This window comes from Haliotis rufescens, unplaced genomic scaffold (assembly GCF_023055435.1).
Source record: "Haliotis rufescens isolate VD_foot unplaced genomic scaffold, xgHalRufe1.0.p SCAF_4, whole genome shotgun sequence".
Lineage (NCBI taxonomy): Eukaryota > Metazoa > Mollusca > Gastropoda > Lepetellida > Haliotidae > Haliotis > Haliotis rufescens.
In genome coordinates this window covers 35630317-35655864 of record NW_025964112.1, presented here as the reverse complement: position 1 = coordinate 35655864, position 25548 = coordinate 35630317, and the positions used below count along the sequence as shown (strand labels likewise).

The 25548-nt window shown below is 44.0% G+C and overlaps 3 protein-coding genes across 5 annotated transcripts; all 3 read right to left on the bottom strand.

Moving 5' to 3' along the window:
• Window positions 1–381: 381 nt before the first annotated feature.
• On the bottom strand, window positions 382–924 carry LOC124149821 (ankyrin repeat, PH and SEC7 domain containing protein secG-like). The gene has a single exon (XM_046521615.2). The coding sequence runs from the start codon at window positions 922–924 to the stop codon at window positions 382–384; it is 543 nt and encodes a 180-aa protein (XP_046377571.2).
• Window positions 925–1610: 686 nt separating this feature from the next.
• On the bottom strand, window positions 1611–16803 carry LOC124149842. Of its 3 annotated transcripts, XM_046521642.2 has the most exons (6): window positions 16716–16803; window positions 13838–14753; window positions 13291–13617; window positions 8395–8556; window positions 4338–6509; window positions 1611–4040 (listed from the first exon to the last, which is right to left on the bottom strand). In XM_046521642.2, the coding sequence occupies exons 2-6, from the start codon at window positions 14718–14720 to the stop codon at window positions 1936–1938; spliced, it is 5649 nt and encodes a 1882-aa protein (XP_046377598.2). In that variant the 5' UTR covers window positions 14721–14753; window positions 16716–16803; the 3' UTR covers window positions 1611–1935. The 3 variants fall into 3 exon arrangements, with proteins under 3 accessions (XP_046377598.2, XP_046377597.2, XP_048237734.1); XM_046521641.2 differs by having other exon boundaries at window positions 1611–6509; XM_048381777.1 differs by having other exon boundaries at window positions 1611–6509; window positions 13838–14464; window positions 16716–16797.
• A 5234-nt stretch (window positions 16804–22037) lies between these two features.
• On the bottom strand, window positions 22038–25153 carry LOC124149846 (40S ribosomal protein S26). Its single transcript, XM_046521650.2, has 4 exons — window positions 25025–25153; window positions 23342–23519; window positions 22842–22975; window positions 22038–22138 (listed from the first exon to the last, which is right to left on the bottom strand). Exons 1-4 carry the CDS (start codon window positions 25025–25027, stop codon window positions 22097–22099), a joined length of 357 nt encoding a protein of 118 aa, XP_046377606.1. The 5' UTR covers window positions 25028–25153; the 3' UTR covers window positions 22038–22096.
• Between the last annotated feature and the right edge of the window lie 395 nt (window positions 25154–25548).

Here is a 25548-nt window from a genome sequence, read left to right as displayed (position 1 = left end):
GCAATTGTACCCTTAAGATGTGAGCATGGCCCATAATATATGAGCACCTATATATTGATGTGTGTCCCAAAACAAATACAAATAGTATCTTCTTCTGGGTGAAGTGTGTTTCTGCACTTTTTATTGTCTCTATTAAGCACTTGCCTTCAGGACTGTTTTTATATCACTCACAGTTGCATCATGAACAGCCCCACAACAAATACTTTACTCAACATGATTTTATCATCAGACAAACAACCATGCCGAAGCAGTATGTAGATACATTCTCCAAACTCTCTCACTGCTGATGTACCGATTGTTTTGTCACCTGTGTTATTCTGTACATTCACATCAACTCCAGCCTTCAACAACAGTATATATATTATGAAATCTCAACTGTCGCTACACGTTTTTTTCTCTCTTCACCAACTCATCCACACACCCTCTTGACCAACTTGTAGCTGCTCCATGAAGTGATGTGTCACCAGCGTTATTTTGTACATTCACATCAGCTCCAAGCTTCACCAACTCATTCACACACCCTTTTGACAAATTTGTAGCTGCTCTATGAAGTGGTGTGTCACCAGCGTTATTTTGTATATTCACATCAGCTCCAAGCTTCACCAACTCATCCACACACCCTTTTGACATATTTTTAGCTGCTCTATGAAGTGGTGTGGCACCATTCACATCAGCTCCAAGCTTCACCAACTCATCCACACACCCTTTTGACAAATTTGTAGCTGCTCTATGAAATGGTGTGACACCATTCACATCAGCTCCAAGCTTCAAAAACACAACAATCTCTTTCAACTCTATTTCTACTGCTCCATGAAGTGGTGTGTCACTGTTTCTATTCTGTACATTCACATCTACTCCAGCCTTCAGAAACACATCAACATTCCTTAGACAAGCTTGTTGCTGCTGTGTGAAGTGCTGTGTCATCTGTCTTGTTGTAAGCGGCAACTAACAGGATCGGGTGGTCAGGCTTGCTGACTTGGTTGATGCATGTCATTGTATCCCAATTGTGTAGATCAATTTTTACAGACCGCCGCGATACAGCTGGAATATTACTGAGTGTGGCATTAAATGACAAACAAACTCATTCTGCCACTTTTTGTAAATTTTACAATATATTGTATCTTTATAATACTATCCTATCTCAAACTATGCATTTCTCTTCCTAAATGGAAACCTGTCCAGGCAAAAGGTTTCCAGCTTCTTAAAAAACAATTTACTCAAACACACCAAGCATCACTATGGCCACACCCCAGCAATCTCAGTCATGCATGCTTTTCTTGTCAGTTGAACAATGCGCGCTGAACACGTTTCCCCAACAAACTCATTCACTTTCTAATCGGCATGTTTCCATTTAGGAATGAAAGAAGAAAGTGAAATGCATAGTGTGAAAAAGGATAAGTTTAAAAATAATTATTTTAATGTTTCATTACATCTTTGCACATTGAACTGAGAACAATTCTTTTTCTGAACAGCAAATCAGTTCAAGCTTTCAACAACACATCAAAACATTTCTTCTTATTCCCCCTCATTTCTGCACTATGGAAAGGTGTGTTGTAGTCATGTCACGACTATTCAATATCGTGGACTGTGGATTGGTTGAACACAATAGATCATACAACACTGTACTTTATTAGTTAGACAAAATAAACCTTCTGCAACTTGGTTTACATGGTAAATGTATTCATTGTCCTGATGGAGTGACCTGAACATTCGAGATCGTTTGACATTGTCTTGTTCTAGACATTGGTAGATCAAAGGAATATATCACCTGTATAACTGATACATTGCCTTTAAAATTAAATATTATTCAAGAAATCCAAGTAGTATATGTTGAACTAGACAAAAATAAGGAGTAATATAACAATAAGAATTTGCAACCCGACAATAGTCATGAGGTGGTTGGTTGATGAAAACAGTTATTGTCAATGTAATATCTTAAATGACAACACACTTTTGTTTTCTTCTTCTTCTTCTAAAGAGCAAATCAGCCTGAGCCTTCACCAACTCATCATCCCACTCTTCAGGCCAACATGTTGCTCCTGAAGGAAGTGGTGTGTCACCGGCGTTATTCTGCACATTCACATCAGCTCCAGCCTTCACCAACTCTTCCACACACCCTTTTGACCGACTTGCAGCTGCTGTATGAAGTGGTGTGTCACCGGCATTATTCTGCACATTCACATCAGCTCCAGCCTTGACCAACTGATCCACACGCCCTTTTGACCGACTTGCAGCTGCTGTATGAAGTGGTGTGTCCCCTGTTGTATTTTGTGCATTTACATCAGCTCCAGTCTTCACCAACACCTCGACCCCCTCTGCAGACAAATGTGCTGCTGATATGTGAAGTGGTGTGTCACCTGCATTATTCTGTACATTTACATCACCACCACCCTTCAGCAAGTCACCAACACACTTAAAAGACCGATGTAGCATTGCTATGTGAAGTGGTGTGTTACCTGCATTATTCTGTACTTTCACATCAGCTCCAGCCTTCAGCAACACTTCAAAACACTCTTTAGACTGACTTATGATTGCTCCTCGAAGTGGTGTGTCACCTGTTTTATTCTGTACATTCACATCAGCTCCAGCCTTCACCAACACATCAACACTCTCTTTTGACCGACTTGTAGCTGCCATATGAAGTGGTGTGTCACCTGTAGTATTCTGAATATTCACATCAGCTCCACTATTCAACAGCACATCAACACATTCTTTGATCTGACTAATGATTGCTCTTTGAAGTGGTGTGTCACCTTCTTTATTCTGTGCATTCACATCAGCACCAGCCTTCACCAACATATCAACACACTTAAAAGAAGGACGTAGGGTTGCTATGTGAAGTGGTGTATCACCTTCTTTATTCTGTACAGTTACATCACCACCAGCCTTCAGCAACACATCAACACACTTAATAGACCGATGCAGTGTTGCTATGTGAAGTGGTGTGTCACCTGTTTTATTCTGTAAATTCACATCAGCTCCAGCCTTCACCAACACATCAACACTCTCATCTGACAAATGTGCTGCTGCTCTGTGTAGTGGTGTGTCACCTGTAGTATTCTGAATATTCACATCAGCTCCAGTATTTAACAGCACATCAACACTTTCTTTAGACTGACTAATGATTGCTTCATGAAGTGGTGTGTCACCTGCATTATTCTGTGCATTCACATCTGCTCCAGAGTTCATCAAGACATCAACACACTCTTTAGGCCAATGTGCTGAGGCTGTATGAAGTGGTGTTTCACCTGTTTCATTCAGTTTATTCACATCAGCTCTGACCTCTAGTAACACGCCATCACACACCTTTGACAGAGTTTTAGTTACTAAATGAAGTGGTGTGTCACCTGTGTTATTCTGTACATTTGCATCAGCTCCAGCCTTCATAAACACATCAACACACTCTGTAGACTGACTTATGATTGCTCTATGAAGTGATGTGCCACCTGCAGTATTCTTTGCATTTACATCAGCTCCAGCCTTCAGCAACACATTAATACACTTAGTAGAGCAATGTAATGTTGCTGTGTGAAGTGGTGTGTCACCTTCTTTATTCTGTGCATTCACATCAGCACCAGCCTTCACCAATACATCAACACACTTAATAGAAGGATGTAGGGTTGCTATGTGAAGTGGTGTGTCACCTTCTTTATTCTGTGCATTCACATCAGCTCCAGCCTTCACCAACACATCAACACTCTCATCTGACAAATGTGCTGCTGCTCTGTGTAGTGGTGTGCCACCTGTAGTATTCTGAATATTCACATCAGCTCCAGTATTCAACAGCACATCAACACTTTCTTTAGACTGACTAATGATTGCTCTTTGAAGTGGTGTGTCACCTTCTTTATTCTGTGCATTCACATCAGCTCCAGCCTTCAGCAACACATTAATACACTTAGTAGAGCAATGTAATGTTGCTGTGTGAAGTGGTGTGTCACCTTCTTTATTCTGTGCATTCACATCAGCTCCAGCCTTTAGCAACTCATCAACAAACTGTTTAGACTGACTTATCACTGCTCTATGAAGTGGTGTGTCACCTTTTTTATTCTGTGCATTCACATCAGCTCCAGCCTTTAGCAACTCATCAACAAACTGTTTAGACTGACTTATCACTGCTCTATGAAGTGGTGTGTCACCTGCAGTATTCTGAACATTCACATCAGCTCCAGCCTTTAGCAACTCATCAACAAACTGTTTAGACTGACTTATCACTGCTCTATGAAGTGGTGTGTCACCTGCAGTATTCTGAACATTCACATCAGCTCCAGCCTTTAGCAACTCATCAACAAACTGTTTAGACTGACTTATCACTGCTCTATGAAGTGGTGTGTCACCTGCAGTATTCTGAACATTTACATCAGCTCCAGCTGTCAGAAGAACATCAGCACACTCAAGGAATCCGAAATTTGCTGCTGTATGAAGTGGTTTGTCACCTGCCTGGTTCTGTACGTTTGCATCAGCTCCAGCCTTCAGCAATACATCAACACGTTGTTTGTATCCCCATTCTACTGCCTTATGAAGAAATGTGTGTCTATCAAATGATTTCTTGTTCCTTGTTGCACTGTTTTCAAACAACTTCTTGACAACATCAGGGTTTCCCCTTTCACATGCTACAAAAATATCATTTCTTTCAACATGAGCCCCTCTGTCTAAGAACAATGTCACCATGTCAATCATGTCGCTTCCAATTGCACAAAGCAGGCCCTTGTGATTGTCACTGTCACATCCTCTTTTCAAGAGAAGTTTCACTACCTCAGTGTGTCCATTTTGTATTGCCAAATACAGGGGCATTTGCTGAAATGCCATCTGCACATTCAATTCAACACCCTTGTCAATGACATACTCTACAGCAGATGTTAGGCCATTTTCACAAATATAATGAAGGACAGACTTATCCCGTCTGTCTGCAGCATTTAGATCAGGATTCAAAGACAGAATCTGCTCAACAAAACTGCTGTTTTTTGTTCCTGCTGCAATCATTATTGGTGTTTGATGATCTAACCCATACCGAGTGTCTATATCACAGTGCATGTGTTCATTCATATATGTCAACACATTGCCAGCAGCATTCCTGCACACCCCAAGTAAAATTTCTTTAATTCCATTCTCGGTAAATTGTATGTTTTCTTTCATCATAATGTATTTGAGAAAATGTTGTGACTTGTTGCTGGAAAGTAATTCACAAAATGACTGTTGAGACGATTTATCAGTTAGACTCAACATATCGGGAAAAGAAGCATGACAGTGTGTCTTTAGGACGGCCATTAGTTTGTCAATGAACTCGGCATCACAACATGCCTGGTGTGATAGGACATGCAACAGATTCCTTCTTTCAATTTCAGCAGCAAATCTCACAGCTAGTTGTACTGCAAAGGACTGTGGAATATATGCCACAAGGTCTGTGTCCACAGAAGCATCATTAGCTGATCTTGTGGAAGGTATCAGACGAAGACGCTGGTGGATAAATGACAAAGTGCAGTTTTCAATGACAAAGCATGTGTGGTTTCTGATGAGAATAAGGGCAACGCTGTCATAGATAGATGGATGGTCAAATGTGTATATATCATCTTCCTTCTTGAGATAAGATCCAACTAAATCATTGGCAGCTGACTTGCAGTCATAACCTGGATTACTCTCTTCCATCTCCTGCTCACTGATCTGTCCATCTCTTTGAGCCATAGCTTTGAACAAGTCACACTTAATGCTATCTGCCAGAAATTTATGCAAAGTTTGTTTGAGAAACCCAAGAGGTTTATTGAAGAAAGACTCAACTGGAATCAGATTCTTTTCCTTTTCATATTCTGTCACAAACATTTTACACACATGAGGAAACCCATGCGGGCAGTCAGCCTGCAATATTTTAGAGACAATTGTTTCATTGAAGTCTATTTTCTTCCTTTGGGCATTAACGTTCCAAATCTTTCTCTTTTCTTCTGTGTTTCTTTGAGTAGAAATTTCAACCATGTGTCGTATGTTAGTGATATAATCTGCCATTCTTCCCAAGTCTGTCAATGAGGATTTCAGAACATAATCACGGCCTACAAGTATAATAATAGGTCCCATTTTGGGGGGTCCTGTTTTCTTTGGTTGTTTTGGCTCACCTCTTGTCCCCTCTGATGTTCCTGCAACTTCAACGACATTGACTGTTGAATGTAGGTTATCCATGTCTTTTGCATCCAGAATAGGCCGTAGACTTGGTCTCCATTTCGCCCATTCTGCTCCATCAAATTCCAGATCACCAAATATGTCGTCCAACATGATGACAGGGTGGGGGCAGGCCATGATAACCTCATTGAACTCGTCTGGTGACACCACCTGAAATACTTGTCTCCCTTTGCTGTGCAGATCTTTGAGGGTCATGTAGGCTACTGTAGACTTCCCCTCACCTGGTCTTCCCTTTATGGTCACCCATGTTGCTCCTCTCTGAATCCGATCAATCACCTGCTGCAAACCTTCTGTCTCCACGATGTTCTGAGTCCATGACTGTATCCTCGATGATGTTCTTTCTGTAGGAACAATGAACTGTTCATGAAACCACACATTCTTTCAGATTGGGCTCAACCAAAGTGTATAGAGATATTTGCAGCATTTGAAATTAGAAACTTTAAAGCAGAAAGTCACAGCTACTTAAAATGAAAGTTCTAGAATAATGGCCCTGGACCTCAATTTCAGCCAACCACACAATTTATTATTTCTTGTTGAAAACGTGGTGTAAACTTTTACAAACATGTCATACAAACACATGGTTTGGCTTAGTACCCAAAGAAGCTCCCTCAGACCACCCACACCAAATTTCCTCTCACAACAATGAAAATGTTTTGAGTTATTGTAAACATAATACGTTTTTGACCTTATGACATTGAGTCAAGCATATCAACCAAATGTCCCTACGCATCTTCCCGAGGCAAGGGAGTAAACTGACTTTAAAAGTCCAGTTTCCACCCTTGCCAAACTAGGCTGGAATTCCTGGGCTCGATCGAAGAGTCACCAGTGGTTATTACGAGTTATGTCCCTTCTAAGCCTCTCCTATGGACTTATCAGATTCAACCTCTCGTATCACTTGCATTTGCTTCAAACATAATGGCGTTGCCAAGTCAAGACGATCTGATCGATAATCATGATCTATATAGTGATAAAACAGGTCTTACATCATGAAGTGCATAAGATTTAAAACATCTATTTCCCAACACAACCTTAAGTACCAGGACCATAACATCATTGTGGGAAGCCATTCAAATCCCGTCTACCAACAACATTGACCAGCCATTGACATCAGGAGACACCAGCCAGCCATGAACTGTGACCAGGGAACGTATCTGCCCAATGCTTTGGAGTTACTGCTTTGAATATCGTCTGTGCTAATTATCCAGCTGGTCCATTGTCTATTACCTACAAGTGATAATGTCAGTCCTGGCTTCCAGTTGTCCATGGCTATCACCTACAAGTGCTAATTAACTGTTAAGTGTCGGCTTCCAGTTGTCCATTGCTAATCACCTATCAGCGCCAATTAACTGTTGGCTTCCCTTGGCAAGTTATTTTTGTTGTTCTAAAAGGTACTCATATGTTCTCTGCTTCATAGCCAATGGCTGAAGCGGTCATAAAATCCCTAACTATATATCCTGATAAAGGAGTAAGTATATACTCTGAAATGTTGTGTTCCACATAACAAAGAAGTTGACATCCATATTCCCTTCCATATGTGTATCACTTCTAAATGCCTTTCAAAGACTTGAAATTAAAGTAGCTAACAATACAAATACATAAATTTTTTTGATTCTAAATACCATTATTGATATATGTACCCTACTGACACTTGATTCTCCATGAGAGGCAGGTCAGCTGAAATTGCTTAGGCAGAAGGGGACCTCTTAAAGCTCTAAATACTACAAAACAGCTTTCCAAATTTCATGTACCTCAAAAAGAAAATGCCGTACCTTTCGGTTTAATTAGTTATAAACAAAAACAATCTGGATCGTTCTATCATCGAATGGATAAAACAGACACGATCATGGCAACAGCGGTAGACACAACACACATTGTGATCCTGAAAAAACTATTACAATCCTTTTGTTGTATTGAACTTGATTTTCTAGAATTATTTACATAGATGACATAAATGATTTTAAATTTTAGATATGAATATAAACACATTTAAATTGTATATACTGGAGATGTTAATATAAAAATCTTATGGTTTATGAAAAAATTATTCTGTTTTAATCATTCAGTGTTTTTGTATTTGTATGTTGTAAGACTAGTCCACTTTGGGATAAAGGGAAGAGGCAGGGGATTAGCTGCTGTAGTGATTTTGGTATGTAGTTATTTTGGGAAGATACCAGAGTCCTCAGCCCAACAATCAGAATGCTAAGAATAGTGGAGCATTTGACTCACTCCTGATCTTCTGGACTGTGCTCAGAGGTTTCTCCTCCTCTTCCTCCTGACCGGTCCTAGGAGTACCAAGGTTCTGAGTCCCTCCAATACTCAGGTTCTTGGCTCCCTTCACTGTTACCTCCCCGAACTGTTGCTGTACTTGGATAAAGTTGTACTGAGTGCCTGTTGGTGACAAAATGGGAAACAAGATTCGATGGGGGGGAATACAAAAAGAGCCCATTTTAACTAGTTAATCTACTTGTGTGGACTTTATGGCTACTTTAATTCCCGGCGCCCATCCTTCATGCACCTCTCTTCCTGGCACCCATCCTCCATGCACCCCTCTTCCTGGCACCCATCCTCCATTCACCCCTCTTCCTGGCACCCATCCTCCATGCACCGCTCTTCATGGCACCCATGCAACCCTCTTCCTGGCACCAATCCTTCATGCACCTCTCTTCCTGGCACCCATCCTCCATGCACCTCTCTTCCTGGCACCCATCCTCCATGCAGCCCTCTTCCTGGCACCCATCCTCCATGCAGCCCTCTTCCTGGCACCCATCCTCCATGCAGCCCTCTTCCTGGCACCCATCCTCCATGCACCTCTCTTCATGGCACCCATGCAACCCTCTTCCTGGCACCCATCCTCCATGCAGCCCTCTTCCTGGCACCCATCCTTCATGCAGCCCTCTTCATGGCACCCATGCAACCCTCTTACTGGCACCCATCCTCCATGCAGCCCTCTTCCTGGCACCCATCCTTCATGCAGCCCTCTTCATGGCACCCATGCAACCCTCTTCCTGGCACCAATCCTTCATGCACCTCTCTTCATGGCACCCATCCTCCATGCACCTCTCTTCCTGGCACCCATCCTTCATGCACCTCTCTTCCTGGCACCCATCCTCCATGCACCGCTCTTCATGGCACCCATGCAACCCTCTTCCTGGCACCAATCCTTCATGCACCTCTCTTCCTGGCACCCATCCTCCATGCACCTCTCTTCCTGGCACCCATCCTCCATGCAGCCCTCTTCCTGGCACCCATCCTCCATGCAGCCCTCTTCCTGGCACCCATCCTCCATGCAGCCCTCTTCCTGGCACCCATCCTCCATGCACCTCTCTTCATGGCACCCATGCAACCCTCTTCCTGGCACCCATCCTCCATGCAGCCCTCTTCCTGGCACCCATCCTTCATGCAGCCCTCTTCATGGCACCCATGCAACCCTCTTACTGGCACCCATCCTCCATGCAGCCCTCTTCCTGGCACCCATCCTTCATGCAGCCCTCTTCATGGCACCCATGCAACCCTCTTCCTGGCACCAATCCTTCATGCACCTCTCTTCATGGCACCCATCCTCCATGCACCTCTCTTCCTGGCACCCATCCTTCATGCACCTCTCTTCCTGGCACCCATCCTCCATGCACCTCTCTTCCTGGCACCCATCCTCCATGCACCTCTCTTCCTGGCACCCATCCTCCATGCAGCCCTCTTCCTGGCACCCATCCTCCATGCACCTCTCTTCCTGGCACCCATCCTCCATGCAGCCCTCTTCCTGGCACCCATCCTCCATGCAGCCCTCTTCCTGGCACCCATCCTCCATGCAGCCCTCTTCCTGGCACCCATCCTCCATGCAGCCCTCTTCCTGGCACCCATCCTTCATGCAGCCCTCTTCCTGGCACCCATCCTCCATGCAGCCCTCTTCCTGGCACCCATCCTTCATGCAGCCCTCTTCCTGGCACCCATCCTCCATGCAGCCCTCTTCCTGGCACCCATCCTCCATGCACCTCTCTTCCTGGCACCCATGCAACCCTCTTCCTGGCACCCACCCTCCATGCACCTCTCTTCCTGGCACCCATCCTTCATGCAGCCCTCTTCCTGGCACCCATGCAACCCTCTTCCTGGCACCAATCCTTCATGCACCTCTCTTCCTGGCACCCATCCTCCATGCACCTCTCTTCCTGGCACCCATCCTTCATGCACCCCTCTTCCTGGCACCCATCCTCCATGCAACCCTCTTCCTGGCACCCATCCTCCATGCAACCCTCTTCCTGGCACCCATCCTCCATGCACCCCTCTTCCTGGCACCCATCCTCCATGCACCTCTCTTCCTGGCACCCATCCTTCATGCACCTCTCTTCCTGGCACCCATCCTCCATGCACCTCTCTTCCTGGCACCCATCCTCCATGCAACCCTCTTCTGGCACCCATCCTCCATGCACCCCTCTTCCTGGCACCCATCCTCCATGCACCTCTCTTCCTGGCATCCATCCTCCATGCACCTCTCTTCCTGGCACCCATCCTCCATGCACCTCTCTTCCTGGCACCCATCCTCCATGCATCTCTCTTCCTGGCACCCATCCTCCATGCACCTCTCTTCCTGGCACCCATCCTCCATGCAGCCCTCTTCCTGGCACCCATCCTCCATGCACCTCTCTTCCTGGCACCCATCCTCCATGCAACCCTCTTCCTGGCACCCATCCTCCATGCACCCCTCTTCCTGGCACCCATCCTCCATGCACCTCTCTTCCTGGCACCCATCCTCCATGCACCTCTCTTCCTGGCACCCATCCTCCATGCAGCCCTCTTCCTGGCACCCATCCTCCATGCACCTCTCTTCCTGGCACCCATCCTCCATGCAGCCCTCTTCCTGGCACCCATCCTTCATGCAGCCCTCTTCATGGCACCCATGCAACCCTCTTCCTGGCACCAATCCTTCATGCACCTCTCTTCCTGGCACCCATCCTCCATGCACCTCTCTTCCTGGCACCCATCCTTCATGCACCTCTCTTCCTGGCACCCATCCTCCATGCACCTCTCTTCCTGGCACCCATCCTCCATGCACCTCTCTTCCTGGCACCCATCCTCCATGCACCCCTCTTCCTGGCACCCATCCTCCATGCACCTCTCTTCCTGGCACCCATCCTCCATGCAGCCCTCTTCCTGGCACCCATCCTTCATGCAGCCCTCTTCCTGGCACCCATCCTCCATGCACCTCTCTTCCTGGCACCCATGCAACCCTCTTCCTGGCACCCACCCTCCATGCACCTCTCTTCCTGGCACCCATCCTTCATGCACCTCTCTTCCTGGCACCCATGCAACCCTCTTCCTGGCACCAATCCTTCATGCACCTCTCTTCCCTGGCACCCATCCTCCATGCACCTCTCTTCCTGGCACCCATCCTTCATGCACCTCTCTTCCTGGCACCCATCCTCCATGCAACCCTCTTCCCTGGCACCCATCCTCCATGCACCTCTCTTCCTGGCACCCATCCTCCATGCAGCCCTCTTCCTGGCACCCATCCTCCATGCACCTCTCTTCCTGGCACCCATCCTCCATGCAGCCCTCTTCCTGGCACCCATCCTTCATGCAGCCCTCTTCCTGGCACCCATCCTCCATGCACCTCTCTTCCTGGCACCCATGCAACCCTCTTCCTGGCACCCACCCTCCATGCACCTCTCTTCCTGGCACCCATCCTTCATGCACCTCTCTTCCTGGCACCCATGCAACCCTCTTCCTGGCACCAATCCTTCATGCACCTCTCTTCCCTGGCACCCATCCTCCATGCACCTCTCTTCCTGGCACCCATCCTTCATGCACCTCTCTTCCTGGCACCCATCCTCCATGCAACCCTCTTCCCTGGCACCCATCCTCCATGCACCTCTCTTCCTGGCACCCATCCTCCATGCAACCCTCTTCCTGGCACCCATCCTCCATGCACCTCTCTTCCTGGCACCCATCCTCCATGCAGCCCTCTTTCTGGCACCCATCCTCCATGCACCTCTCTTCCTGGCACCCATCCTCCATGCAGCCCTCTTCCTGGCACCCATCCTTCATGCAGCCCTCTTCCTGGCACCCATCCTCCATGCACCTCTCTTCCTGGCACCCATGCAACCCTCTTCCTGGCACCCACCCTCCATGCACCTCTCTTCCTGGCACCCATCCTTCATGCACCTCTTTTCCTGGCACCCATCCTCCATGCAACCCTCTTCCCTGACACCCATCCTCCATGCACCTCTCTTCCTGGCACCCATCCTCCATGCAACCCTCTTCCTGGCACCCATCCTCCATGCACCTCTCTTCCTGGCACCCATCCTCCATGCACCTCTCTTCCTGGCACCCATCCTCCATGCACCCCTCTTCCTGGCACCCATCCTCCATGCAACCCTCTTCCTGGCACCCATCCTCCATTCACCCCTCTTCCTGGCACCCATCCTCCATGCACCCCTCTTCCTGGCACCCATCCTCCATGCACCTCTCTTCCTGGCACCCATCCTCCATGCACCCCTCTTCCTGGCACCCATCCTCCATGCACCTCTCTTCCTGGCACCCACCCTCCATGCAACCCTCTTCCTGGCACCCATCCTCCATGCACCTCTCTTCCTGGCACCCATCCTCCATGCACCTCTCTTCCTGGCACCCATCCTCCATGCACCCCTCTTCCTGGCACCCATCCTCCATGCAACCCTCTTCCTGGCACCCATCCTCCATTCACCCCTCTTCCTGGCACCCATCCTCCATGCACCCCTCTTCCTGGCACCCATCCTCCATGCACCTCTCTTCCTGGCACCCATCCTCCATGCACCCCTCTTCCTGGCACCCATCCTCCATGCACCTCTCTTCCTGGCACCCACCCTCCATGCACCTCTCTTCCTGGCATCCATCCTCCATGCACAACTCTTCCGTTATAGGCTGCCACAAGTAAAGGCGATTGTGAGGATGACTTGACACATCAACAGAGGTCCTACATGAGGAACTACCCACAAACTGAAGTTTAACCAACACACAATACATGGATGCCTCCTTGAAAATATAAAACATGCTTGTATAAGTAATAGAGGCAATGTCATCGGCATTGTTCCATAGTGTTTGTTAGTTATCTAAACGACGGGTATCTCCCCTATCTCAAGTACCACTCACCTACAGGAGATGCATCAGTCAATGGTACTCCAAGTGACTGAATCTCTGACACAACTGATTCTTGTATGCTAGGCATGTTAGGTAGAAGGGGCGATGTTGACAACTGTTTCTTAGTTCTTCTTGGGCTTGTTTGAGGTTCTGCACAAGTAGCAGTTGTATACGATGATGTCTGCTGCGGATCTACATGGAGTTGTGTCCCTTTGTGTTGCTGTGGGTGTACCTTTGTTGAATGGAGTTGTGTCCCTTGGGGCAGCTGCAGTTGAGACACTGTTTCTTCTTGTGGCTTCTGGTAACATCCCACTACATGTTTTGCTAGTTTTGTAGTGTCTGCAAAACATAAGAGCACAATCTAAATTCCATTATTATTAATTTCTGACAGCGTCACAATTGGATATAATGAATGTTATTTTATGTAGACAAAACAACCACAGTAGAAATATAAAGGCTCATTTATTGTCTATTATGTTCAGAGTTAGTGGTTTGTGACATGACTCATTGATAAACCTTATCATCATTTACTTATCTTTAATCCTTTCAGCCAACATACCTTTATCCACAAGTTTGTATGAATGTTGTTTTACAGTCTTGAACTTGACTTTGGCAGTGCCTGCTCCAAGTTGTGACATATTTTCTATTCCATCTCCGTCCCCCTCCTCCTCCTCTTCCTCCTCCCCCTCTTTTTCCTCCCTCTCTTCCTCCTCCCCATCTGTGTAGTCACCAAGCAAACATTCTTCAACATCAGCAGTGTCTGCCTCCTGTGAGGCAACTCCTTGCTCTCTAGACTTTCCTTTGGGGTTCTCTGGTGTCAGGTCTGTTGCACCATCTGCACATTCCTTGTTTTCAATTTCTTTGTTTTTTCTCCTCCTCTTTGCTTTTGTACATCCTCCACTCTCAGTGTCACTTTCCTCAGTCAATGGAACCTCCGGTTCCCCAAAGGACTCCTGTATTCTTGTTGAAAAAGGAGATGTCGGCGAGTGTGCCTGAGGTATCCTCCGGAGCTGGTTAGGTTCTGCATAAGATGAAGCTGTGGATGTTGATGTCTGTGTCTGATCTGCATCACCAGCTGATTGGAGTTGTGTCCTTTTGGGTGGCTGTGGCCTTGACAATTTTACAGCTCCTCTACCCAGTTGTGACATATTTTCTATTCCTTCTCCCTCCTCCTCCTCCTCCCCATCTGTAAAGTCAACAGGGAAATATTCTTCAACATCCTTCTTGCTGACATCAGCAGTACCTGCCTCCTGTGAGGCAACACCTTCCCCTTTAGACATTATCTTGGGGTAGACTGGCATATCTGTAGCACTACCTCCAACTTCCCTGTTTACAATGTCTTTGTTTTTTCTCTTCTTTGCTTTTGTACATCCTCCACTATCTGTCTCACTTTCATACGTCTGCTCTTGACATTTCTCCACCCTCCTGTCCTTCCTGTACATCCCTAAATCTATAGATCCCTCCTAGTGTATGTCCTTGGAAAGGAAAGAATTCATGTCAGAAAAGAAAAGAATTCCTGTCAGAAAAGACGCCAGTTCACTTGTATCGAAACATTTTATTTTTCAACTACACACTATCCACCAACCACCACACCACTATCCTACATGACAAACTTAAGGAAAATTTCATTACTTGTTCCATGGGGCATTAGTCATTAATGATATAGTTACATTTCTATCTTCAAAGGTTCAGAAACATTTACTGAGAAAACAATAGGTGAAATACTGGACTTCCTCATTGATACCATCAATGTAAAAATTGGGGTTTAGGCTCTGAGGCAAGAAGTAGGCATCTCTATGGGCACACACTGTGCTCCCCTCCATGCCGATATGTTTCTTATGAAATGAATCTGTTCAGATTGGCAAAATCAAAACAAGGGGATTTGGCCAAGAACTTTAACTTCAGCTCCAGTTATATCAATGATCTGACAATGTTCAATAATGGTCAAAATGTTTCTAGGATTTAAGATGGGTTCATATCCTGAGACAGGTTCTGATTTCAACGATAATTCTAGGGTGGGGCCTTGTGCTTTTAGCCCCTAAATTTGAAAAAGGCCCACATTTTCAAATACAATGGGGCATTTTAACATGGTGCTGTATGGGCAAGTGTGGGTGTACCTCTGGAACATTTGAAATTTTCACATAAAGGGCCCATGTCAGAAAATACCAAGTGTGAACCCTGTGATTTTATAAGAAATGTCCTGAAGAGTCCTATCAAAACTTGAAGAAAACATGAAAATGTTCTGCCATTTCACAAAATCACTATCCAGAGGTTGCCTTTTTAGATGCAATGTTTGCCCACCCATGTGGGGAATCGAACCCAGGCCTTCAGCGTGACAAACGAATGCTTTAACCATTAGGCTACCCTACCGCCCCTCATTTATGAAGGAATTAATACTTAGCTTGACATTCATGTACAGACATCAATACTAAGTTTTAAATGTGGTGAAAGCCTGATCCCTTTGGGCAGGAAAACAAACTTCCCCAAAATGTATATGTACCTCATTAAAGGCATATAACTAAGGGACTGGTCATTTATTATAGGGGGTGGGCCAGTGGGATTGATCTTATATAGGATTGTGTCACATTGTGCTGATGCTTCCACCCCCATTTCATGTACCGTATTCGACGTATTCGCCTATGGCGATATTTGCTAATATATTGGCTAGTGAACAATCCCAATTATCACCCCTTCCGATTGATCAATGTACACAAGACTTATTTATTCGTGTATAATACACACTCGTGTGTTATATGCACCGTTAATTAATTAATTAATTATTGGGCTGGCACCATAAAATCGGCATTAATCCGGACTAGTACAAGCAGACACTGGGCATAAAGCATGATCCTGTACATATATCTGCAACTTGATGTTTCTGTTTGACTTTGGATTGTATTACAGTGTAAAGTTCATTTATCTTTAACACAAATTTATAGTTATATTATTTAAACAAAACACTCTAGAAATCACCACAGTAATCAAATCTGGCTTATACACCTTGCTCTTCCCTTTCTTATAGTGTACAAAAACAAGCTCTAAAATATATTAACAAAACTGATATAGCCCAGCTGCAACCTAGCAACAGTTGAAACTAGGAGATTTAGGCCCTGTTAATTAATTCTAAGGCTTTGTCCAGTCATGTTGTAATGGAATCTTTTTTTAGAAATTATCATTCGTCCAAAGTTTACTGCTAATTATTTTTGTATTAACGTCATCAAAGGACCATATTTTATACCAACAATTTGTTGGTGTTAAATATGGTCCTTTGAACAAACACGCAAACCTAGATTCGATTTCATTTCCGACGCTCGTACTCCTGCTGTTGAAAACTTGTACAATACAGTAAGGTATGTCAAGAATTTGGACGAGATCACATATGAGATACCGAAAGACGACATTACAATGTAAACAATCACAACTCCGGCAACACTTACCTAAGCATTGTAAAAATATTAGAAATTGCCTTCTTCGAGGCAAATGTTGCCTCTCAAATCGGGTAAAACCAGTGCTAAAAATAGAATTATGCAAGCTCCCCACCCTCGTAGTACTCGGAAGATACAAGCTGTGCAGAGGAGCATTATGTCAGCGTCACAAGATCACCGAGAACAGCTTAGGAGTTTTGATTGGAGCTGCCCCCATTTTATTTAAATAAAATGTACATGATATCTCACGTTACATGAAAATAAACAAAGAATTTGAAACAGTGATATGATAAATAGATTTGTTTTTTTAGGTTTTTATATGTACTTGGGAGGAACACACCAGGGATAAGGAAAGAATTTGTAAAATTTTCTGTTAGCTTTCATATTCATATTGGTAACAGGGACTGCTTCCATGCTAACAAGGAGCTCTGAATGGGTTAAAATCATCTGTCCCTATTGCAGTGTGCAATATATTTAATACAGCATAAAACTGATTTTATTCGCACATGTAACACTTTTTAGGGACCCACTGTTTGAAATAGTGATTACTTACTCAGTTACTGCATGTGCAAATGTGTACTTTATAATACAGGATGCCATAAAATGTCACTGCTAGTGCCTTACAGTAATATCCTGTAGTGTAGCTGTGCAGTGTTGTGTCCTTACAGTAATGTCCAACCTTACAGTGTTGTCTTACAGTGTAATCTTAGTGTTGTCCTAGTGTCACCTTAGTGTTGACCTACAGCATCACCTTAGAGTTGACCTACAGCATCACCTCAGGGTTGTCCTACAGTGTCACCTTAGTGTTGACCTACAGTGTCACCTTAGTGTTGACCTACAGCATCCCCTCAGTGTTGACCTACAGCATCACCTCAGTGTTGTCCTACAGTGTCACATTAGTGTTGACCTACAGTGTCACCTTAGTGTTGACCTACAGTGTCACCTTAGTGTTGTCCTACAGCTTCACCTTAGTGTTGACCTACAGCATCACCTTAGTGTTGACGAACAGTGTCACCATAGTGTTGACCTACAGTGTCACCTTAGTGTTGACCTACAGCATCACCTCAGTGTTGTCCTACAGTGTCACATTAGTGTTGACCTACAGTGTCACCTTAGTGTTGACCTACAGTGTCACCTTAGTGTTGTCCTACAGCTTCACCTTAGTGTTGACCTACAGCATCACCTTAGTGTTGACGAACAGTGTCACCATAGTGTTGACCTACAGTGTCACCTTAGTGTTGACCTACAGCATCACCTCAGTGTTGTCCTACAGTGTCATCTTAGTGTTGACCTAGTGTCACCTTAGTGTTGTCCTACAGTGTCACCATAGTGTTGTCCTACAGCTTCACCTTAGTGTTGACCTACAGCACCACCTCAGTGTTGTCCTACAGTGTCACCTTAGTGTTGACCTACAGTGTCACCTTAGTGTTGACCTACAGTGTCACCTTAGTGTTGACCTACAGTGTCACCTTAGTGTTGACCTACAGTGTCACCTTAGTTTTGACCTATAGCATCACCTCAGTGTTGACCTACAGCATCACCTCAGTGTTGTCCTAGTGTCACCTTAGTGTTGACCTACAGCATCACCTCAGTGTTGTCCTACAGCATCACCTCAGTGTTGTCCTACAGCATCGCCTCAGTGTTTCCCTAGTGCCACCTTACAGTGTTGTCCTAGTGTCACCTTAGTGTTGTCCTAGTGTCACCTTAGTGTTGTCCTACAGTGTAACCTTAGTGTTGTCCTACAGCATCACCTCAGTGTTGTCCTACAGCATCGCCTCAGTGTTTCCCTAGTGCCACCTTACAGTGTTGTCCTAGTGTCACCTTAGTGTTGTCCTAGTGTCACCTTAGTGTTGTCCTACAGTGTAACCTTAGTGTTGTCCTACAGCATCACCTCAGTGTTGTCCTACAGCATCGCCTCAGTGTTTCCCTAGTGCCACCTTACAGTGTTGTCCTAGTGTCACCTTAGTGTTGTCCTACAGTGTAACCTTAGTGTTGTCCTACAGCATCACCTCAGTGTTGTCCTAGTGTCACCTTAGTGTTTTCCTACAGTGTCACCTTAGTGTTGTCCTACAGCATCACCTCAGTGTTGTCCTACAGCATCACCTCAGTGTTTCCCTAGTGCCACCTTACAGTGTTGTCCTACAGTGTAACCTTAGTGCTGTCCTACAGCATCACCTGAGTGTTGTCCTTCAGCATCGCCTCAGTGTTTCCCTAGTGCCACCTTACAGTGTTGTCCTAGGGTCACCTTAGTGTTGTCCTACAGTGTAACCTTAGTGTTGTCCTACAGCATCACCTCAGTGTTGTCCTAGTGTCACCTTAGTTTGGTCCTACAGTGTAACCTTAGTGTTGTCCTACAGCATCACCTCAGTGTTGACCTACAGCATCACCTCAGTGTTGACCTACAGCATCACCTCAGTGTTGTCCTTCAGCATCGCCTCAGTGTTTCCCTAGTGCCACCTTACAGTGTTGTCCTAGGGTCACCTTAGTGTTGTCCTACAGCATCACCTCAGTGTTGTCCTAGTGTCACCTTAGTGTTGTCCTACAGTGTAACCTTAGTGTTGTCCTACAGCATCACCTCAGTGTTGTCCTAGTGTCACCTTAGTGTTGTCCTACAGTGTAACCTTAGTGTTGTCCTACAGCATCACCTCAGTGTTGACCTACAGCATCACCTCAGTGTTGACCTACAGCATCACCTCAGTGTTGCCCTAGGGTCACCTTAGTGTTGACCTACAGCATCACCTCAGTGTTGTCCTACAGCATCACCTCAGTGTTGTCCTACAGCATCGCCTCAGTGTTTCCCTAGTGCCACCTTACAGTGTTGTCCTAGTGTCACCTTAGTGTTGTCCTACAGTGTAACCTTAGTGTTGTCCTACAGCATCACCTCAGTGTTGTCCTACAGCATCGCCTCAGTGTTTCCCTAGTGCCACCTTACAGTGTTGTCCTAGTGTCACCTTAGTGTTGTCCTACAGTGTAACCTTAGTGTTGTCCTTCAGCATCACCTCAGTGTTTCCCTAGTGCCACCTTACAGTGTTGTCCGAGTGTCACCTTAGTGTTGTCCTACAGTGTAACCTTAGTGTTGTCCTACATCATCACCTCAGTGTTGTCCTAGTGTCACCTTAGTGTTGTCCTACAGTGTCACCTTAGTGTTGTCCTACAGCATCAACTCAGTGTTGACCTACAGCATCACCTCAGTGTTGACCTACAGCATCACCTCAGTGTTGTCCTAGTGTCACCTTAGTGTTGACCTACAGCATCACCTCAGTGTTGTCCTACAGCATCACCTCAGTGTTGTCCTACAGCATCGCCTCAGTGTTTCCCTAGTGCCACCTTACAGTGTTGTCCTAGTGTCACCTTAGTGTTGTCCTACAGTGTAACCTTAGTGTTGTCCTACAGCATCACCTCAGTGTTGTCCTACAGCATCGCCTCAGTTTTTCCCTAGTGCCACCTTACAGTGTTGTCCTAGGGTCACCTTAGGGTTGTCCTACAGTGTAACCTTAGTGTTGTCCTTCAGCATCACCTCAGTGTTGTCCTAGTGCCACCTTAGTGTTGTCCTACAGTGTAACCTTAGTGTTGTCCTACAGCCTCCTCTCAGTGTTGTCCTTCAGCATCGCCTCAGTGTTGTCCTAGTGCCACCTTAGTGTTGCCCTACAGTGTAACCTTAGTGTTGTCCTACAGCATCACCTCAGTGTTGTCCTTGTGCCACCTTACAGTGTTGTCCTACAGCATCACCTTACAGTGTTGTCCTAGTGCCACCTTACAGTGTTGTCCTACAGTGTCACCTTCCAATGTTGTCCTAGTGTCACCTTACATTGTCCTACAGTGTTGATTAACAGGAACACCTTACAGTGTTGTCCAACGGTGCGTTATGATGCCTTGCACGGTCTTCTAACAATTCCTCCTTGGTGACGATTGTGAAGATTTGGGGTAGAATGGGTCTTCAGCAACCCATGCATGCTGTAAAGGCGACTATGCTTGTTGAAAGAGGCAACTTAGTTGATGCATGTCATTGTATCCCTATTATGGATGCTTGTCATGACTGGATTGTCTGGTCCAGACTTATCTACAGACATCCATCATACAGCTGGCAATATTGCTGTGTGCTGCGTTAAACAACAAACCAAAGGTGCATCCTTTTGAGTCTTGTCCTACAGTAACGCTTACTGGTAATTCTGTGACAGAGAAGGCCCCCAGTAACCAATGCTCATGTTAAGTCTCATGTTACAATGCACTACCTTGTGCGACAACAGTGGCATGGGTCATGACATATGGTTAGGCTGCCTTTAAAACTAACAGGCTGCCATGCCATGGAGGGAATGTTGAAGAGTGTGGCATCAAACAACATCCACTCACTTACCCGAGTCACACATCCCTAAACAAAACTCATCCATTGCATGCAAAGCACAGAGAAAGCAACCTCCAAAAATAACAATTATGGTTTTCCATGTCAAGAACTGAGAATTTTGTCTCACTAGATCATTTTAGTGGAACATTTATATCTCAAATTTGATCCAGACTAATGAAAAAAACTACAAAGGCCTGTTTAAAATAAGTTCTTTAGGAAAGGTGGTACAACAAATCACATGCACCCCATTACAATCACACTAAAATAGCACACCCAATCTTCAAGAGTGCTTATTGTCAACAAAACAAAACATCTATGTAGCATGAAGGTGACGTTTCCTACAGTTTGGTAAACACTCAACACATTAGGCAAGCACTTTTTCGAAGATTACTTCCATTACCGCCCTTGGGTGAAGAAGTTTCAAACGGTCCAATATCAATACATTATACGAAGCAGACATGAACTCCAGAAAAATGGAAGTTCGAAGAACACACAGATCCAGATAATTGTCATTATTGCGAGAAGTGAGGGATCTATTGTCCCCAAATCCCAAATAATGCGTACATATCCCACTCCATTCCTTAACATTTCTATTTAAGGTCCATAAACATTTTATTCATACTTTGTTTCGTAAACAAATGTCCCTTGCAAAAGAGCAAAAGATCTATAAAGTGATGTACTGGCAATCTGTAACTTCATCTCTGCAGATACAATGATCAGTTCCTCAGAACTCGATAGCTAATAGTTGTATTCCAGAGGTTTTCCTACACAAATACTTATCAAAATATTTTGTTCAAGATATGATCACTTCCCAATACAGTTTAGATTTTCCACCATAGCACAACTTACACTGAATTTTGTCCCATTAATGTTAGTAACAGATACAGATTGACGTACATGTATACCTTTTAACTTGTGAAACTGTTGAATTGTTTCAGCCTGGTTAAGTTAATACAGTCCTCCATACCAGTAAAATAAAACATTATAGTAAATGGTACATAAAGCATGTTTATTTACGTATTTTTGTACATTTTTGTTGTTGTAAACAGCCTTATGACCGTGCACCAGTTCCAACCCTGGGGCCAGCTCCTTCCTGCAACACAAAACAGATCATTCAATATCAGTTTTACAGATGTTTCGCAATCCCAGATAAGACTCATTAAAAATAGTCAACTCATACAACTGTTTTAAGACAAACCTGCACAAAGTATTTTAAGATGAAAAATTTACAACTACTGTATCCAAAATCTACCTAAAACAAGGGCAAAAGTGAGCGTGGCTCACTAATAACCCTGCCTAGTGTCAGTAGTTTCAAATCAAATAATGGATAGGGTTAGGGTTTGAAAAATTCATTAAAAAAATGGAAAATTAATCAAAACAATTTTTTTTCGTTTGACTGAACCCCTCCATATGACACAGATTATATGTACTAAGTTTGAGATGAATCCACTGACAAGTTTAAGAGAAATCGCGAGGACAAAGTTTTCGGACGGACGGAGCCTTGGTATAATAACTTACCATCAACTACAATAAATAACATTCCTCCACATAACAAAGTTTCACAGCCACTTTCTGTGTAAAATGACATCTTTAATTAACTACCTGTAGCTAATCTATAACTGACGAGGTGAGCAAAAGACAATGGGGGATAACAGTCTGACCAATCAAATTTAAGGCCGTGATTATAATTCATTTCAGCTATTTTGGATTTCAATCTCTACATTTGCCCAATCAGCCAATAACTCCACCACAAATCAAGGTAAGGAGTCATAACAAAGTCTGCTCGTGTTACTTACCCTCATGGGTCTGAAGCGGAGTGGGGGGCTGCGGTCCTTCCTAGCCTCTCGGGACCTGTTCCTCACCACCTTGGAGTGGATAGCGCAGGAGACGCAGTACAATAGCTTTGCATATAGCTTGGGAAGGGCATAAACTGAAATCAAAAGTTAACTTTGAATCACACTATCCATGCATTTCAGAGTCCTGATAAAAATGAACTAGCCCTTTATTTTTTGGGTACATGGAAAACATTTTTTTGCTATTGGAAGGAAAACATTAACAATAGCATGCAATGTATACAGAGTGATATGAATCAGAAAAGTAAAAACTTACAGAAAGTAAATCAGAAACTGTCACTCAGGAAATTACCATTTTCTTATAATAGAGCAACCCAGGTAGCTGTAAGCCCTAACTTGTCTTCGGAAATTTTCGGTAAAGATTTTAGTTTTATTAATAAAACAGCTGTTAGCTGAGCATGTCTAAAGTATACTCTACTTTCCCATTTAACAATCTTCCATACCTTCATAAACGCTGGCATCAGAGATGTCCCTGACAGCGGCAGCCTCTACAATGTTCCTGATCACAAACTTCTTAATGGCCTTGTCCTTGGGCACACATCGGGCACAGTTAGTGCACCTGATGAACTTCACGTGACCACGGCCCTTCTTGCTGCGTCCGTTGTTCCTTCTTTTCGAAGTCTGCAAATGGGAATAATACAAATCATGTTACATATTCATATGTATGTGTGTGTGTGTGTGTGTGTGTGTGCACGCACAATAACAAGAAATGCGAACCATGGAAACATATAGAGAAGTGTGTACGTTGTTTCCAATGTGTCACTTAATGACAAAGCTAACAATCAGTTAAGTGTTACGACAGTGTCTTTTCTTAACATGATATGCTGCATGTGATTTCCAAACTTTAAACACTAATCCTGCACAAGACAAATGGTGCATCTCAAGACATGGATCTATGACACTTGTGATGCATTCACGAGTGTCGGTTCACAAACCATTACAGTATGTTCGTTTGTGCATTCAACCAGTCTAACATCTCTTGAATATGAGTAATTCTTCATATCTTAACCAACATTTGTGTGTGTGTGAGTGGAATATGGAGTACCTGCTATCCCATACAAACTAATAACGTCTGCACCATCTTTTAATGTCTTTTGGTATTACAGTGTCTAATAAAATGATGTTCGGTCTAGTACGTTCAGCTAATAATACTCCATCTGATAACACAAAATGTACAAAACATGCTAAGAGCCATAACCAGGCTTGTGCACTCATTTGGTTTGGGCTACGGTTATTTGTTTTATCAACTTAATGGGGTTTAACATTTTTCAGATTCCATAACACTATATTGTTATATCACATTTAGAGCATACGTTTTCAGTCAGTCTTCTCCCCATGAGATTTGCCGGCAATTCCACATGATTTGAGTGAGTATGCTCATAATGGGCTTGCTTTTAGCAATATTCCAGCAATATTTTAAGCTGTATCACTCATTTTGCACTTAGTCATGTGAAACCATAAAAATACTAAGAGCATCAAACAAACATTGTGGATAGGTATCTGGTTGAAGAACGCATGTACCCATATTTCTTACAAGAGTCTTATAAGCCTAAAGACCATAAGCATAATATTGTGGTGAAAGTGAAGATGGAGAAAATAAGTCATTAATTTGTAACCAAGCTTTCAAGCAAAAACTCCCTAAAATTTTAAGATGAACATTTCAAACAAAACAGCAGGGAAACATACCACAGAAAGCAAATGTGAAAATTCCGAAAGCCACCATTATTTTTAATGTTGCCCCCATCACCTAATGTCTCGCAAACGGAAGCTATTCTGCAACAAACAGGCTAATATTGCTTTGCGATCGTTCACTGATCATCGACGTTTCGCCAAAGATCCTAACGCAGTTACTGTTTGGTAACTACCCATCAGTATAATAAACGTCCACACATTTCCAGCGGTGAGTATCTGCTGGAAAATAAGACTCGATTTTGTCCGAACACGTGAGTGGCAGGTCGGATCACAAACTCTCATTATGACCCCATTTGCGGAATATTAAGCTAGGTAATCCTTTCTTAGGGTTATTCTTGTTTAGGGATATCAACAAAATGCACAAAAAGATCTTTTATTGTGCATATTTTGTCCATATCGTAACATTAATCTAAGAGCATGGCACATGTACCCACCATCTTGGCATGGCCAACGTGCGAGAAAGGCTGAGTACGATTAATGCGCGCTGGACTTTTTCTATATGGGTTGCAATAAAATAATGAGCAGAAACAATTTCAATCCATTTGAACCTAGAAACAATCAGCATATGTTTTGTTGATGTAGTCATTTTTATGTTTAACATTATAATAATAATGAAAACAAAGTATATGGAATGGAACTATTTGGCATCATTACGCTTCAAATGGGAGGTAATTCATTTTATGATAAAGCATACCACTAAGAAAACTTCCAACCCAACACACTCTTTATATGTAACAAGTTCCACTGTTCGCATGCGCAGCTAATTAATGAAGTAGGGGGGGGTTAATGGCAGACAGGAACCTAGTCATTTTTGTTTGTTGTGGATGCCCAGATACAATTATGTTACAGCGAGATTGTGAAACTAGGAATTTCGTGAAATCCTTGAATATGGCAGTCATTTCATGAAAACCCCGTTTTGGTCACGGACTTCATGTAATTCCAAAAATATTCAGGAATT

Bases quoted from the DNA above. Each gene is read 5' to 3' on its own strand.
- LOC124149846 (XM_046521650.2), bottom strand. The intron at 22,976-23,341 runs GTATGGAAGATT...TTTTGATTTCAG, and splicing joins TGATGCCAGCGTTTATGAAG to TTTATGCCCTTCCCAAGCTA. The intron at 22,139-22,841 runs GTAAGTAACACG...TTTGTGTTGCAG, and splicing joins TCCGCTTCAGACCCATGAGG to GAAGGAGCTGGCCCCAGGGT.
- LOC124149842 (XM_046521641.2), bottom strand. From the start codon at position 14,720: ATGTACAGGAAGGACAGGAGGGTGGAGAAATGTCAAGAGCAGACGTAT. The intron at 13,618-13,837 runs GTATGTTGGCTG...TATGTTTTGCAG, and splicing joins ATACAAACTTGTGGATAAAG to ACACTACAAAACTAGCAAAA. The intron at 6,510-8,394 runs GTGAGTCAAATG...TTGTTCCTACAG, and splicing joins CACAGTCCAGAAGATCAGGA to AAAGAACATCATCGAGGATA.
- LOC124149821 (XM_046521615.2), bottom strand. From the start codon at position 924: ATGACACAGCACTTCACACAGCAGCAACAAGCTTGTCTAAGGAATGTT.